The sequence below is a fragment of the Neovison vison genome, chromosome 2, assembly GCF_020171115.1.
Source record: "Neovison vison isolate M4711 chromosome 2, ASM_NN_V1, whole genome shotgun sequence".
Taxonomy (NCBI): domain Eukaryota; kingdom Metazoa; phylum Chordata; class Mammalia; order Carnivora; family Mustelidae; genus Neogale; species Neogale vison.
This window is the reverse complement of record NC_058092.1, coordinates 85,673,530-85,688,664: the sequence shown is the minus strand read 5'-3', so window position 1 is coordinate 85,688,664 and position 15,135 is coordinate 85,673,530. Positions and strand designations below refer to the sequence as shown.

General features: G+C 35.7%; 1 protein-coding gene across 1 annotated transcript in view; it reads right to left on the bottom strand.

Annotated features, from left to right (window-relative positions):
• AGL (amylo-alpha-1, 6-glucosidase, 4-alpha-glucanotransferase) overlaps positions 1-15,135 on the bottom strand; it is a 73,056-nt gene that overhangs the window by 8,048 nt on the left and 49,873 nt on the right. Inside the window, exons 26-30 of the mRNA XM_044238751.1 lie at positions 12,441-12,666; positions 11,131-11,242; positions 3,423-3,558; positions 1,858-1,970; positions 789-1,000 (exon numbers count right to left, since the gene is read on the bottom strand). Coding sequence (XP_044094686.1) covers positions 789-1,000; positions 1,858-1,970; positions 3,423-3,558; positions 11,131-11,242; positions 12,441-12,666 — 799 coding nt within the window. The remainder of the gene's footprint in view (positions 1-788; positions 1,001-1,857; positions 1,971-3,422; positions 3,559-11,130; positions 11,243-12,440; positions 12,667-15,135) is intronic.

Genomic DNA, 15,135 nt, shown 5'->3' with positions numbered 1-15,135 from the left:
TGTATCTGGTAATTGTTTTTTGCTTTTGGAGTTATAGCGAAAAATAGAAATAAATTGCATTCTAAAAGCATGAGTAAATTTATTTGTGATACGGAGAAGGAGAGAAAGCATATTTAGTACTCTTTTTGATAAGGTAGAAACAGCTAAGCAGGCACAGAAGGGCACACACCTTCTCTGTTTTACTGTCCTTATAGTTTACTTTTAGACTAAGTAGAGATAAAATAAAGGGAGTCTAGAATTCCTGGCTAGATAGAACACATTACAGTAATACAATGAAGGAAACAGAGTACGAGTTGAAGCTACTCACATTAATTCACCAGTCTAAAGCTTCCCAACTAGGTGTTGAGGTACTAGTGGTCATTGCACAGGTGTGCCGGAATACCCAGGCCTTCAGCTTTCCAGGCAGGGGGCGGCCCCGTGGCTAACTAAAGCAGTTGGACCTGGCACCACTAACCTAATCCATTTTGTCCAGTATTTGCTGTACAAATACCATTATTTTCTATGTGTGCTATCATACGAAAAACATTGGGAAGCACTTTATTAGTTGTCATCTGTTATTTTCTGTTTTTTGATGCCAGATGTTGTAGGTTAAGGGTGGTATGCACAATGCTTTATTAATTTAGAAAGACTGTATTAAACTAGCTAGCAAACAGTATGCTTTTTGGCAAGTAAATGAATTTGAAAACAAATGGGAATAAAAAACTAAATATACTCTAAATAAATAAATAAAATCTTTAAATATATTCTATCACAACATTTCTGAAATTTGAAAATAACAATTCACTTACTACAACCATTGCTATGGTAAAATTAGGCCTGAGTTGATAGTCACACCAAGGGCTTGAAGCTCCATAACTATCTTTGTATATGCCACGTTTGTGAACCAGATTAGGATGCTTTTCATTAGAATCTGAAGGGTCTTCTGACACATGAAACAACTTTTCGAAGTTGGCTTGTATTTTTCTGTTCCACTCCTCATATGAGACTGTCACAACCTTTCCTGAAACATGAGAAAAGACTTGGCAGTTTTAAGCATTCAAAGAAAGCCATATATTTAGTTACAGCCAAAGAGTAATATTTAGGCAATAAATTATTCACTTTTTAAAAGTATCAGGGTCTTTTGAAGGACAGTAGTCTGAAACTTAAAATTATCGTTCATTGTATTACCAGAAAGGATTAGATTCCATCAAATGATCCCTGATTTGTCTCTGTATCACTCTTAACATGTTTGATAAAGTTACGTGTATTGTGCACTTAAAATGAGGTTAGTCTGAAGAAGTGCCAGAAGTGTAAAATATATACGGATTTCAAAGAAAATACTCCTCCCACAAAAGAATGCAAAGCAGCTCATGAATAATTTCATGCTGATTACACGCTGAAATAACATTCAGCATATATTGAATTAATAAAATGTATTATCATAATCAATCTCCCCTATTTCTGTCTACTTTTTAAAATGAGACTACTAGAAAATTTAAAATTATATATGTGGCTGAAAAAGATAATATATATGGCTCAAATTATATTTCTTTTGCATAGCACAGTTGTAGAAAAAGAGATGTAAAGATTTCATAAGTGTTCACAAAAATGCAACTTGCTCACAGTCACATTAAGGACAAAGAAAAGCATAGTAAGACAGTAACTATGATGCTTGTCATATCTCAGGTCAAAGTTGCTGCAAAAATATGGTTAGTCACCAGGTTTGTTATAATTTTATACTAGGAAATTAATGTTTTTTCTTTCTTCTTAATCTTAAGGGTTTCTAATATTAGTTCATAGACTCAAATGATGATTACACAGATTAAGAGTACAGACAGTATATTCAAAGTTTCTTTTTAAATGAAATAAATAGCTTACCATGTTTTTTTACTGTGACTTCATGATAAGGGAAAATTCTTTTTTTGGATAATTCCAGCAACCAACGGACAGCAGATTTACTCAGGCCCACAATTTCCACAGCAGACCCATCTCTAAAATTAAAATAAATTTTGTTCTGTGAGTTGGAGTCATTTAAGCACTACTTAAAGGGCATTCAGTAAAAAATTTTGATGAATTATATACTATAAAAATAATTATTTATAAAAACCCCTCACTTTATGGAAATGTATACTACATATATAAGAAATCACTCCTCTTACTATTTTGCCATTGCTTACCTTCTTAACAATTAAAAAAAGTTCTATGAAGTGGAATAGTGATTATGGAGTTAAAGGAGATGGCAGCTGGAAAAGGTAGGGGTGAGGAACCAGAGAATACTGAAATTGAGCACCAGAGAAAAGATAGCAAACATGGGAGATAAGGCTGGATAAAGTCAGGGAAGATACACATAATCTGAAAGCCCATTTTTAAGAAAAATGAAAGGGAAGTATAAGAAGATCTAATAATGTACCAAAATAAACATGTTTTAAAAACAATTTGCAAAGCATGTAACGACACATAAAATTAAATGATTTTTTTCACAAGTCTGACTGAAGATAAAATTTGGAATAAGAAAATAGTTTCTCAGACTTAATACTTTTTTTTTTTTTACTTAATTAATTTTTCATTTTTTAAAAGTAGGCTCCACACTAGGAATGGAACCCAATAAAAGGGCTTAAACGCATGATCCTGAGATCAAGACCTGAGCTAATATCAAGAACCAAATGCTTAACCAGCTGAGCCCTCTGGGCACCCCTAGTATGTAGTATTAAGCATTTGAAACCATAAAAAGAAATGATGGGATAAAAGATTAAAAAAAAATTAGGGGGGAAAAGGGTTCAGAAATCAAAAGTATTCCATAAAAACAGGATTTGGGCATTTTCTACATTTATAAAAGATGGGCATAATGAAATATTTACAATGAAAGCAGTTCAGGTTAAGATAAGATCTTAATGACAGGGATAATGAATCACAAAACTTTCCTTTGAGGTGCTTGTAGAGAATCAACCATGAGAATTTCCAGAAAAGAACAAAGAGCTTTACTTGATGACTTGTAACAAGAGAGTTATATTGTAGGAGAGAAAGGAGTGAGTGGAAGAGGAAGTAGGAGGGAGGAAGGGAGAGTTTCACTGATTGACTTTTTATAAAGATCATTTACTTATTTATTTATTTGAGAGAGAGTGTGTGCACTTGTGTGTGAGTCCGTGAGTGGTGGAGGAGACAGAATCTCAAGCAGACTCTGCACTGAGTGCAGGGCCCAGCGTGGCGGTGGGGGGCAGGGCAATGTGGGGCTTGATCTCACAACCCATGAGATCATAACCTGAGCCGAAACCAAGAGTTGGACGTTCAACCTACTGAACAACTCAGGTGCCCCACATTTTGACTGATGACTTCTGACTGATGACTAACCATAAAGACTTCATGGTTAATAGAATAAAAGACTCCACAAGTAAGTGGTTTTAAAAAGGGTATTATTATACAATTACCATACAAATAAATATTACCTTGGAGTGGCAGGGATTCCTCTGTTTCTAGCTCTGTCACTTTCTCCCATTTTATCCATCCAGGTGCCACAATTTAAGCGATTTCCTCCATAAACAAATCCTGTTTCTTCGTCAACCCCTGCGGTTATATTAAAGCCTGAAAAAGCAAAATAGAACATTTATAAAATCTGATAGGGATATAATAAACTAGGAAAACTACTCTGGAAAGCAATGTGGTAATACCTTAAAAGTTGAAGATGTGCATATTCTAAGTAATTTCATTTCTAGATATGTACTTTAGAGAGATCCTTACCTATGTGCCTATGAAGGTGTGTACATGGATATTCAATGCAATGTGTTTGTATTAGCAAGAAAATAGTCACTGAGCAGAGGAGTGAATAAACACAGTGGTTTATTCATATGTGGAAAACTCACTACACCATTTAAAATTAATGACCTGGATTTACAATGCATCATAACTGATAAGACCCCAAAACAAAATGATCAAGCAAACAAGTTGCAAAAGGATATGCATAATAAGATACCTTTTCTTAGAAGTTTAAGATACAGATAATACTTATACAACCATGTATGTTGATATGATTATGTCTAATATGATAATACTTGATAAAATTTAAAAACATAAAAGTTATATGTATATATTATAGTGTATTTATAATATACTGGCTACATACTATATAATATACTACATGAATAATGTAGTATATAGAATAAATACTACATGATACAAATCATATGTAATTTACACATACTCAAACACAAACTCATAAAATACAAATACATACATGGCAAAAAAAATCCTGATTATAGCATAGTCATTAATTCTAGAGAGGGAGGAAAGAGAGAGAGATAAAGATGAAGCTTCAGATCCATTTGTAATGGTTTATTTCTTTACAAAATAAAAAAGAAAGATCTGAAGAAAATATGACCAAATGTTAAATGTTTGTCTAATTTTATTTCTAGGCTTAAAGGTGTAATTTATATTATTATTTTCTCTTACTGAAATGTTTCAGTAAAACCTACAATCTTACTTAAAAACTACAATTATTCACAGATATCACAAAAAATGTTCTTTTAAATATAAAATCAATTTCTATTCTGTTCCCTAAGTGAAGGATAAAAAAAGTATCAGTGATTCTTACTAGTTCAATCATATATACAATTTGTATGTTACCACTACAAACACTAAATTAAATAAAGGGTGTTAATTACTGTTTAAAATATAATTTAGAACATGTAAGAAGGAATTTAAGTTCTTTTTTTTTTTTTTTAAAGATTTTATTTATTTATTTGGGAGACAGAATGAGAGAGAGCACAAGCAGAGGGAAGTGGGAGAAGCAGGCTACTTGCTGAGCAGGGAGCCTGAAGCTGAGCTCAATCCCAGGACCCCAGGATCATGACCTAAGCTAAAGGCAGATGATTAACCAACTGAGCCACCCAGGTGCCCTAGAATTTAAGTTCTAACATCAAAATTTGCCAATGAGTTAGTGAGTTATCTGAAATATCTGAGTTAGATCACTTAAAATGATTATCATTTTACATTAAAAACAATCATGTTTACAAAAAAAAGTCCACAATCCTATTACCCCAACAAAACTATTACATTTATGTATTCCTTTCTAGTCTTTTCACATAATATTTTCATAAATATTTCATATCAACTATTTTTCATGTATTACATTCAACACCCATAAGTCCTTAATAATTACATTATATTAATATTACACAAATTATTTTTATTTATTTATTTATTTATTTTTAGATTTATTTGACAGCAAGCAGGCAGGCAGGCAGAGAGAGAGAGAGAGAGAGGTGGAAGCAGGCTCCCTGTTGAGCACAGAGCCGATGTGGGGCTCGATCCCAGGACCCCAGGATCATGACCTGAGCCGAAGGCAGAGGCTTTAATCTACTGAGCCACCCAGGCACCCCAATATTATACAAATTATAAAAATTATGATTTGTAGGAATTACAGAATTTTTCATTCAAGTCAATGTAAACATTTCCTGTTAAACATAAAGACTGTTGCATCCTTTTATGTAATTGTAAGCAATGTTATGATCAATATCATGTAATATCACTTTTTTATGTGTTTTAGATTACTTCATGGACTAAAGTCCCAGGGGTGGAATAAATTCACGAACAAAAGCATGAATATTTTATATCTCATAAAACATATTTGGGTATCTATCTATCTATCTATCTCCAAGTTGCTTTCCAAGAAGAATGAGTCAATTTACAATGTCATCTGTAGTATCTGAATACCTCTCAAAACTAAAAACAGTTATTTGTTACTGTTTGTTATGGACTGAATTGTATAAACACCCAAATTCATATGCTGAAGTCCTAAACCCAGTATATCAGAATGTGACTTTATTTGGAGATAGTAATCTAAAAAGTTAATCACATTAAAATAAGGTCATTAGCCCGGGCTCTAATCCAATTTGACTCGTATCCTTGTAAGATAAGGAAATTTGGGCACAGACAATGCACAGAAGGAAGCTGATGTGACAGTACAGGGAGAACACCATGTAAACATGAGCATGGACATCTACCAGCCGAGGAGAGGGGTCTGGAAGAGATCTTTCTCTCATAGCCCTAGGGGCCAAGTCAACCCTGCCAAGACTTTAATTTTGGACCCCTCACCTCCAGAACTGACAGACCATATTTCTGTCATTTAAACCACCCAGTGTGTGGTGCTTTGTTACAGCAGTCCCAGCAAATGAGTACATTGTTTTTGCTAATAGCAGACTTACACTACTATGTGCCATGCACTGTACTAAGTGCTTTAACATACATTGATAACATACATTCAATATCATTGAATCCTCATGTCAACTTTAGGAGGTAGGTGCTATTATTATCTTTCTTTTACAAATACAGATGAGAGAGGCAAAGAGAAGTTAAAACTTATGCAACAGAACACAGCTAGAAAATGAGTAGAGGGGAATTTTAAGATAGCAAGTCTGCATATGCTGATAAAAAAAAAAGATAGCAAGTCTGCTTCTAGCATTGGTGCTTTCATTTACACTATGCTCTCTCTTATGATAATTTACTGGGGAAAAATGGTGACCCATTTTAATATTAATTTGTTTGAGTACTGGTAAGACTGAATGCTTCTCAGGGCACCTGGGTGGCTCAGTGGATTAAAACCTCTGCCTTCAGCTTGGGTCATGATCCCAGGGTCCTGGGATCAAGCCCCGCATCGGGTTCTCTGCTCGGTGGGGGGCCTGCTTCTCTTCCTCTCTCTCTGCCTCTCTGCCTACTTGTGATCTCTCTGTCAAATAAATAAATAAAATATTTAAAAAAAAAAAAGAAAGACTGAATGTTCTCTTGTGTTTACCCCAAGGCCCTGGGATCATGGCCTGAGCCGGAAGCAGATGCTTAATGACTGAGCCACCCTGGCACCCCAGGTCTAAATTTTTTAGTAGCTGAAATAAAGAAAACAATAAAGGAACTAAATAGTAGATGGATATGGCTGAAGAATGAATTAATGAGATGGAAGATCAGACTAAAAAATTTCCAGAGGCAGCAGGAATGGATAAGAAAAAAATAGATAAGAGGGGGAAAAATATATTTTTTCTTAAAAATATAAGAAAGGAGCTAAAAGCTGTGTGGGTAGACACAAACAAGAAGATATCCAAATAATAGTACTCCCAGAAAGCATAAAGAAAAGAAATAGCTGAAGAAATAAAATGACAAATATTCCAGAAATAAGAGAAGATATCAGATTGAAAGGGCTCATAGAATGCCAAATGAAACAGATGAGAAAAGTTAGAATAAAATCCTGAATGAAAACAAAGAGATGGTTCTGAAAGCTTCAAGAAAGAAAGAGTAGATCACTACTAATGGAACAAGATAAAGGTCAACAGAAAATAATTGGATGCAAGAAGGCAATGGAATAATACTTTTTAAAATATTGGAAAAAAAAGAACTTAAACTCAAGTGCATTATGTCATTTAAATGTGAGAACATAATAAAAAAATTTCCAGTCATACAAGGCCTCAGAAGGTCTGACACATAAATTCCAACTTTAAAAACACTTGGGATGCCTGCGTGGTTCAGTTGTTAGGTGTCTGCCTTCGGCTCAGATCACTATCCCAGTGCCCTGGGATGGAGCCCTCCATCGGGCTCCCATCCACTTCCCCTGCTTGTGTTCCCTCTCTCACTGTCTCTCTCTCTCTGTGAAATATAGATAAAATCTTTTAAAAAAGTAAAAATAAAAACCCTCTTGAAGATAGTGCTCGTAATACAACAATGGAAACAACGATAACCTTAGAGATCATACATGCTTTTTTACTGGGTACTGTTCTGAGAGGTTTCATAAGTAACAAATAAATGAGATTAATTCATTGAATTAACTCAAATAAATAAATCTTGGAGGATGTTGTAAGAGAGATGGATAGAAAAGATGATCAAAGTACACCTAAAAGTTTATTGCTACCTAAAAAAAGAAATAACCAAAGAAAAGAGAAAGAAAAAGTCGAGTCAAAATAATTCATTAAAATACAGATGGGGCACATGCTAAATTACTAGTTTGGTTAGGAATCAGTCGGTACAGTTATATAGATATAGGTCTTAGGAACAAAAATCATAAGGACAAGATGAGTGGATTAAAATGGAATGTGTTGGTTCTTCTTTATTTGCAAAAGGCAACCCTACAAAGTTAATAAATGTAAGATATTATCTTTGTGACATGAGGGTGGGATAGGATTTCTGAAATAAACTACGGTGAAGGACATCATAGATAAGGTTAATTTGGCTTTTAGTGGGAATATAGACTAATGTAATCATTATGGAAAGAAATTTGGTAGTGTTTAATCAAAGAGCATACAAGTATAGTGTATGAGCTCTGATACAGTAATACCAAGTGAAAGAAGTCAAACACAAAGTACAAATACTGCATGATTCCATGTATATGAGGTACATAGAACAGTTAAATATTTAGATGCAGAAAATAGAATAGTGGTAACTAGGGGTTAGGGGATGAGAGAATGGGGTTATTGTTTACTAGGTATAGAATGTGGGATGATAAAAAAGTTTGGAGATGGATAGCAATGATGGTTATACAACAATGTACTTAAAGCTCCTGTGTACTTAAAATGGTTAAAATGGGGGCGCCTGGGTGGCTCAGTGGGTTAAGCCTCTGCCTTTGGCTCAAGTCATGATCACAGATCGAGCCCGGCATTGGGCTCTCTGCTCAGCGAAAAGCCTGCTTTTCTCTCTCTCTCTCTGCCTCCCTCTCTGCCTACTTGTGATCTTTCTGTCAAATAAATAAATAAAATCTTTGAAAAAAATGGTTAAAATGATATATTTTATGGTAAAATGATAAATGTGCATTTTGCCTCACATCAAATGTGCATTTTGCCTCACAAAAAACATCAATAGTAAAAAAAGAAAAAAACCCAATAATCCAATTAGAAAATGGGCAAAAGACACAGACATTTCATCAAAAAGAGATACAGATGACAAATAAGCACATGAATAGATAGATGTTCAATACCATTACTCATTAGGGAATGCAACTTAAAACCACAACATATAGTGGTGTACCCAACCACCAGAACAGCTTAAAAAATGATTAACATCAAATGCTGCTGCGGATGTGGAGAAGGTGGGTCTCTTGAGTTTGTTTGGGGGAATGTAAAAAGATACAGCTACTTTGGAAAAAAGTTCAGCAGTTTCTTATAAAACAAAATCCATACTTACTATATGACCTAATCATATTCTTGGGCATTTGTCCCAGAGAAATAAGAATTTATGTTCACACAAACACCTGTATATAAATGTTTATATTAGCCTTATTTATATAAACTCAAAAATGGAAAAAACCAAAATGTCCAACAGATGAAATGTTACATCCATGAAAGAGAATACTGTGGAGCAATACAATGGAATAAACTATTGATAACATGCAACAGCTTGGAGGCATCTCAAAGGGAATTATGCCTAGTGAAAGAATCAATATCAAAAGGTTGCATACTATATAATTCCATTTTTATATATATTCATTTTTTAAAAAATATTTATTTATTTGACAGGGACAGAAATCACAAGTAGGGAGAGAGACAGGCAGAGAAAGACAGGGACAGGCTCCCTGCTGAGCAGAGAGCCTGAGCAGGCCTCGATCCTAGGACCCTGAGACCATTACCTGAGCTGAAGGCAGAGGCTTAACCCACTGAGCTACCCAGGCGCCCCTCATCTATATATACTTAAAATGATAAAACTATAGAGATGCAGAACAGACTAGCAGTTGCCAGGGGTTGTTGGTGTGACTCTAAAGGGGTAGCATGAGGAAGACCTCTGTGCTGATGGAGCAGTTTGGTATCTTGACTGTGCTAGTGGTTACATGAAGCTATACACAGGGCAAAATTACACAGAACCATATACACATATGCTCACACACAAATGAGTAATATAAAAATAGTTACAACTGAATATGGTCTAAAGTCTATTTAAACTAATGTCAGTTTCCTGATTTTGATATTGTACTACAGTAAGATATACAGTAAGGTAAGATATCCTCATTGGGGAAACTGGATGAAGGCTTCAGAATATTCTTATCTATAATTTTTGCAACTTTTTTTTCCTTTTCTTTCTTTCTTCTTCTTCTTTTTTTTTTTTTTTTAAAGATTTCGTTTATTTATTTGACAGAGAGAGTGAGCACAGGCAGATAGAGTAGCAGGCAGAGGCAGAGGGAGAAGCAGGCTCCCTGCCGAGCAAGGAGCCCGCCCGATGTGGGACTCAATCCCAGGAGGCTGGGATCACGACCTGAGCCGAAGGCAGCTGCTCAACCAAGTGAGCCAGCCAGGTGTCTAATTAGGCTCCACACCTAACCTGGAGCCCAAACTCATGACCTTGAGATGAAGACCTGAGCTGAGATCAAGAGTCAGGCACTTAACTGACTGAGCCACCCAGGCGCCCTATTTTTTGCAACTTTCTATCAGTCTCCAATTCTTTCAACATTAAGAAGTTAAAAAAATCTACATGCACATAAAACAGTATATGCTTTGCAGAACATAAGTTAGTACACAAAAATGTATATGTACTGTATGCTCTGCAAATGTCTGTGCATTACTTCCTGTTTCTAAAGGGTAATAAAATAAATTATCATTAGTCTTGCACTGGCTGGTGATGATAGTGTGCCACAAAAATAAGAATATTATGAACTTCTAAGAGGATAAAAAAATGTATCTATTTTAACTCTGTAGATGAAACTTTTTACAAAAAGAATTTTCTAATAGCCCAAATTAGAGACAGATTGTAGATGAAATCTTAGTAGCTGTGTGACTCTACTGTGTGACTCTTAGCCACTTAGTAGCTGTGTGACTCTAGGCAAGCTACTCTGCTTCAGTCATCTCATCAGTACAAATGGGAACACTACAACTCACCCCCAGTGTTCTTGGGAGTGTAAATGAGAGTAACATAGGTAAAGAAGTTAGCATAATGCCTAGCACATAGTAAGTACTTATTATTATAATTATAAATGCAACCACCAAAATTACCTTTCAAATTAGCTGACAAAATATATTAAATTTTATTTTTCCTCCAGAAGCTCAAACTAAACCTGTGAGATCAGGACTGTGTTAATTTTTCTCACTGTTATATCCTGAAGTTTTATACACAAATAAAATATTAGTCAAATATATGAACAATTAGAGGATTTAATTCCACATCATCAGTAAATCTTTACTATGTAAAGTTATGTACCTTCATCCTTCATGTTTCGATCTATCTGCGGACCAGCATTCCTTTCTCGGAATTGGATGCCCTGCATATGTCTCTGCATTACTTCCTGTATTACTTCAAACAATGGTTGATCCTGTTTGAGACATAATGGATATTAATTCTGTTAGAAATTACATTTTTCTTACCTTCTCTCAAATCCCATAACTGATTTTCTGAAACATATATTGTCCTTTGGGGAAGAAATGGGGATCACGGGTGAGACTGGGGAAAGAAGGAGCTCTTATACACCAAATCGTAGAATCAGCCTTTGGCATATGAATATTTAACATACTATAGTTTTGACTATTCATGTCTGTGACATCAAATAGTTTGTAATTTTGCTGACACAGAAAAATGATTCTTGTGAATTTGTGTAATTTCTATTAGAGCGAATTGTGTAGCTAATAAATGTATCTATCTTACACAGAGATCTAAACTTTCAATCAGCATTGCTGTTCTTACTCATTCACATATATAGTAAGGGGGATAAATTACACACTAAAGTGATACTTTAGGTAAAAACTTTTTTTGAAAGATGTTCTTTGAATATTTCATGATAGAAACATCATGGGGACACAGACCTCTGCTAACTCTAAGGTGGTTTAGAAGTCCTCCGCAGTCACATACCAAACAAATTATAATATAAAGGTAGATCAGAAGTGGCAAAAGAATAGTATCATTGTACATTATTGACTGGGAAGAAAACCACTCAAAATGTTTATTTATTCTGCACTGTTTATAACATAGCCTCTGGACTCCCTGGATTGGTGATCAGGCTTTCCACAATTTGGTTCACCCTTTCCCACTTACTCTTACTACCCAGCAGGTACCCTCCATAAAAAGCCAAATCAGACCAAGCAGTATGTGCTAAACTGTGCTTCGGTCCACCCTGCACTTTATTTTTCCTTTCATCTCTGAAGTCTTCCCACACCTTCCCTCATTTCTGCTGAAATCCCACTTACCTTTTAAGGTTCAGTTTAGGTGAAATTTTAGCTACTTAATGAAGTCCTCCCTGAGAACCACCTACTAGATTATCTCTCTCCCTTTTATGCACAGCATTTCCCATGCACTTCCTTTTACAATGGCCATATTAGGTACATATCATATCTTCTATCATGTTGCAAGTTCTTTAAGCAAGAAGCAAGTCTTATCTGCTCAGAGAACTAGCAAGTGCTAAACATATACCATTGCTTGAAGAATTTTTCAGATTTGGATTCTTTATTACATACATTTTTATATTAGAGGCTAAGTTATTTTTCAGGAAAAAAAAATTGTTTGAAGAGGATTTTTACCAGTGTGCCGGCAGACAAAGGAACAGAATCATCTGTAGGATACATTCTGGAAACTGGGCACTTGAGAATGTCTAGGCCATTTGGAACCATTTTACAGTAATCCTGAATACACTGTAGCCACCACCACACAGCATCCCGGCAATTGTATCTGGCATAAGTTCCTTCACCCAGGAGATTAGGAATGAGACCGTGTCTCAGGGTACCAGCAAATGCTAAAATAATATTCCTAAAACAACAGAATTAAGTGGATCATTCGACATGAAAACAATCACTTAAAAGATTTAAGTCCCTTTTTGTGACTATTATTTCAGATGCATTTTCTCTCTTGTCCCTATTTCTTTGACTTTTCATGTAGAAAGCGGTCATAATATGAGAGATTAAGCACTGAATTAAAAGCCTGAAACCTTGATCCTAGCCCTGGCTTTTTCCTCTGACAATCTGTGTGGCTTACCCTCTCTGGGATAGTTTTTTCATTTGTGGACTTAGGTATTGGACTGGGTGGCTTTTAGGGTCCGTTATAGCTCTAGAGTCTACTTCTGAAATCTGCGGTATTTCAGAATTGAAGTAAATGCGACATGAACTGTATTGTTTTAAATACTGAAGCAAATACATAAGAAAATAAATGGGTAAAAGCTGACCTTGGAAATCATGATTTATTTTCAAAAACTGGTAGAGAATATTTAATCTTTTAAAGTATTATTGTACCATCGTATACCAAATGACAACTTCGTAAGATGGAACAGCATTTCTAAAAGGGGCATGAAAGTAAGACTAGGGTTTAAAACCTAGCATTGCCATCTGTATGATCTAGGAAAAGTCATTTAAAATGTCCAGGCTTCAGTGCTTTTTGGTTAAACCATTTAGAAATTTAATTAATTTTGTGTCTCAGTTTAACGCCCACCTCTTCAGTAACAGTGCAGTTATTTGTATTCTGCAGTACAAGTGTTAATAGGGATAGTGACACTTCAATTAAGAAAAGGTCAGAATGCAGCAATTGTAACCACCCAGAACAATGTCATACACTTGAAATTTGAATAAAAAGACCTCTGTCCATGAATATCTCTGCAGAAGGAGGAAGTAGAACTCTCTGTGGTACAGACAGCCTTGTGCTGGCCAAAAATGGCTTTCCTACATGCTTCAACCTAATTTTTAGGTGGCCGTGGCCAGATCACTAGATTCTAAGGCAAGAAGGTGAATGGAACTGATGTATGTTAAGTGCATGAAACAGGTGTATTTTCCCCACTCTCTTTCCCTCTCTGCGAGCTGGCTGGAGAGTAGTAATCAGAAGCCCTAGGAGATGTTTGATTCTCAAGAAGAAGGAGCCTATATCCTTGAATCATTATGTGGGAAGCCAGCTCCTGAACACCCACGTAGAACCAGAAGCAAGAAATAAATTTCGTTTGTGAAAAACCATTGAAATGTAAGAATTTATAATTTATAGCACCTAGCACTACCTTAACAAATACATTATCTCTCAGAATCATCCAAGTCAGTGTTGACAAACTTTTTCTGCAAAGGACCAGACAGTAAATATTTTAGGCTTTTTTGGCCATATATATGGTCCCAGTCATGCATCCTTCTTCTTTTTTAAATGACTCTTTAAAACGTTAAAAACTGTTCTTTGGGGGCGCCTGGGTGGCTCAGTGGGTTAAGCCGCTGCCTTCGGCTCAGGTCATGATCTCAGGGTCCTGGGATCGAGCCCCGCATCGGGCTCTCTGCTCAGCGAGGAGCCTGCTTCCTCCTCCCTCTCTCTCTGCCTGCTTCTCTGCCTACTTGTGATCTCTCTCTGTCAAATAAAATAAATAAAATCTTTAAAAACAAAACAACAAAAAAAAAACTGTTCTTTGCTCGCAGGTCATACAAAACAGGTGATAGGCCATATTTCTCTGACCCCTGATCTAGATAGTTATATGTAAAATTAAAAAGCAGAAATTGTTGATGGTAGGGCGCCTGGGTGGCTCAGTGGGTTAAGCTGCTGCCTTCGGCTCAGGTCATGATCTCAGGGTCCTGGGATCGAGTTCCGCATCGGGCTCTCTGCTCAGCAGGGAGCCTGCTTCCTCCTCTCTCTCTCTCTGCCTGCCTCTCTGCCTACTTGTGATCTCTCTCTGTCAAATAAATAAATAAAATCTTTAAAAAAAAAAAAAAGAAATTGTTGATGGTATACAGAAATGATAATTGGGAGCCATGATAACAAGGAAAATAATAACAATGATTTATATTATTATGATTTACATTTATATATGATGATTTATATATAATTTATATGTAATGATTTGCATTTATGTAATACTTAGCATGTGACAGATGTTGTTCTAGACACTATAACTGTATTAATTCATTGAATCCTCACTAGGGACGCCTGGCTGACTCAGTTGGTGGAGCATGTGACTCTTGATCTCAGAGATGTAGATTTGAGCCCCAAATCTACATCTCTGAAGGGATGTACTCTGAAGAGATTACTTAAAATCTTTTCTTAGAAAAAAATTTTATTTATTTGAGAGAGATAGCAAATGCACACTTGTGAGTGAGCATGAACAGGGGAGGGGGAGAGGGACGAGAAAACTCCCCACTGAGCATGAAGCCCTACACAGGGCTTGATCCTGGGATACTGAGATCATACCTGAGCCGAAGTCAGATGCTAAAATGGACTGAGCCACCCAGGCATCACCCAAAAATAAAATCTTAAAAAGAAACC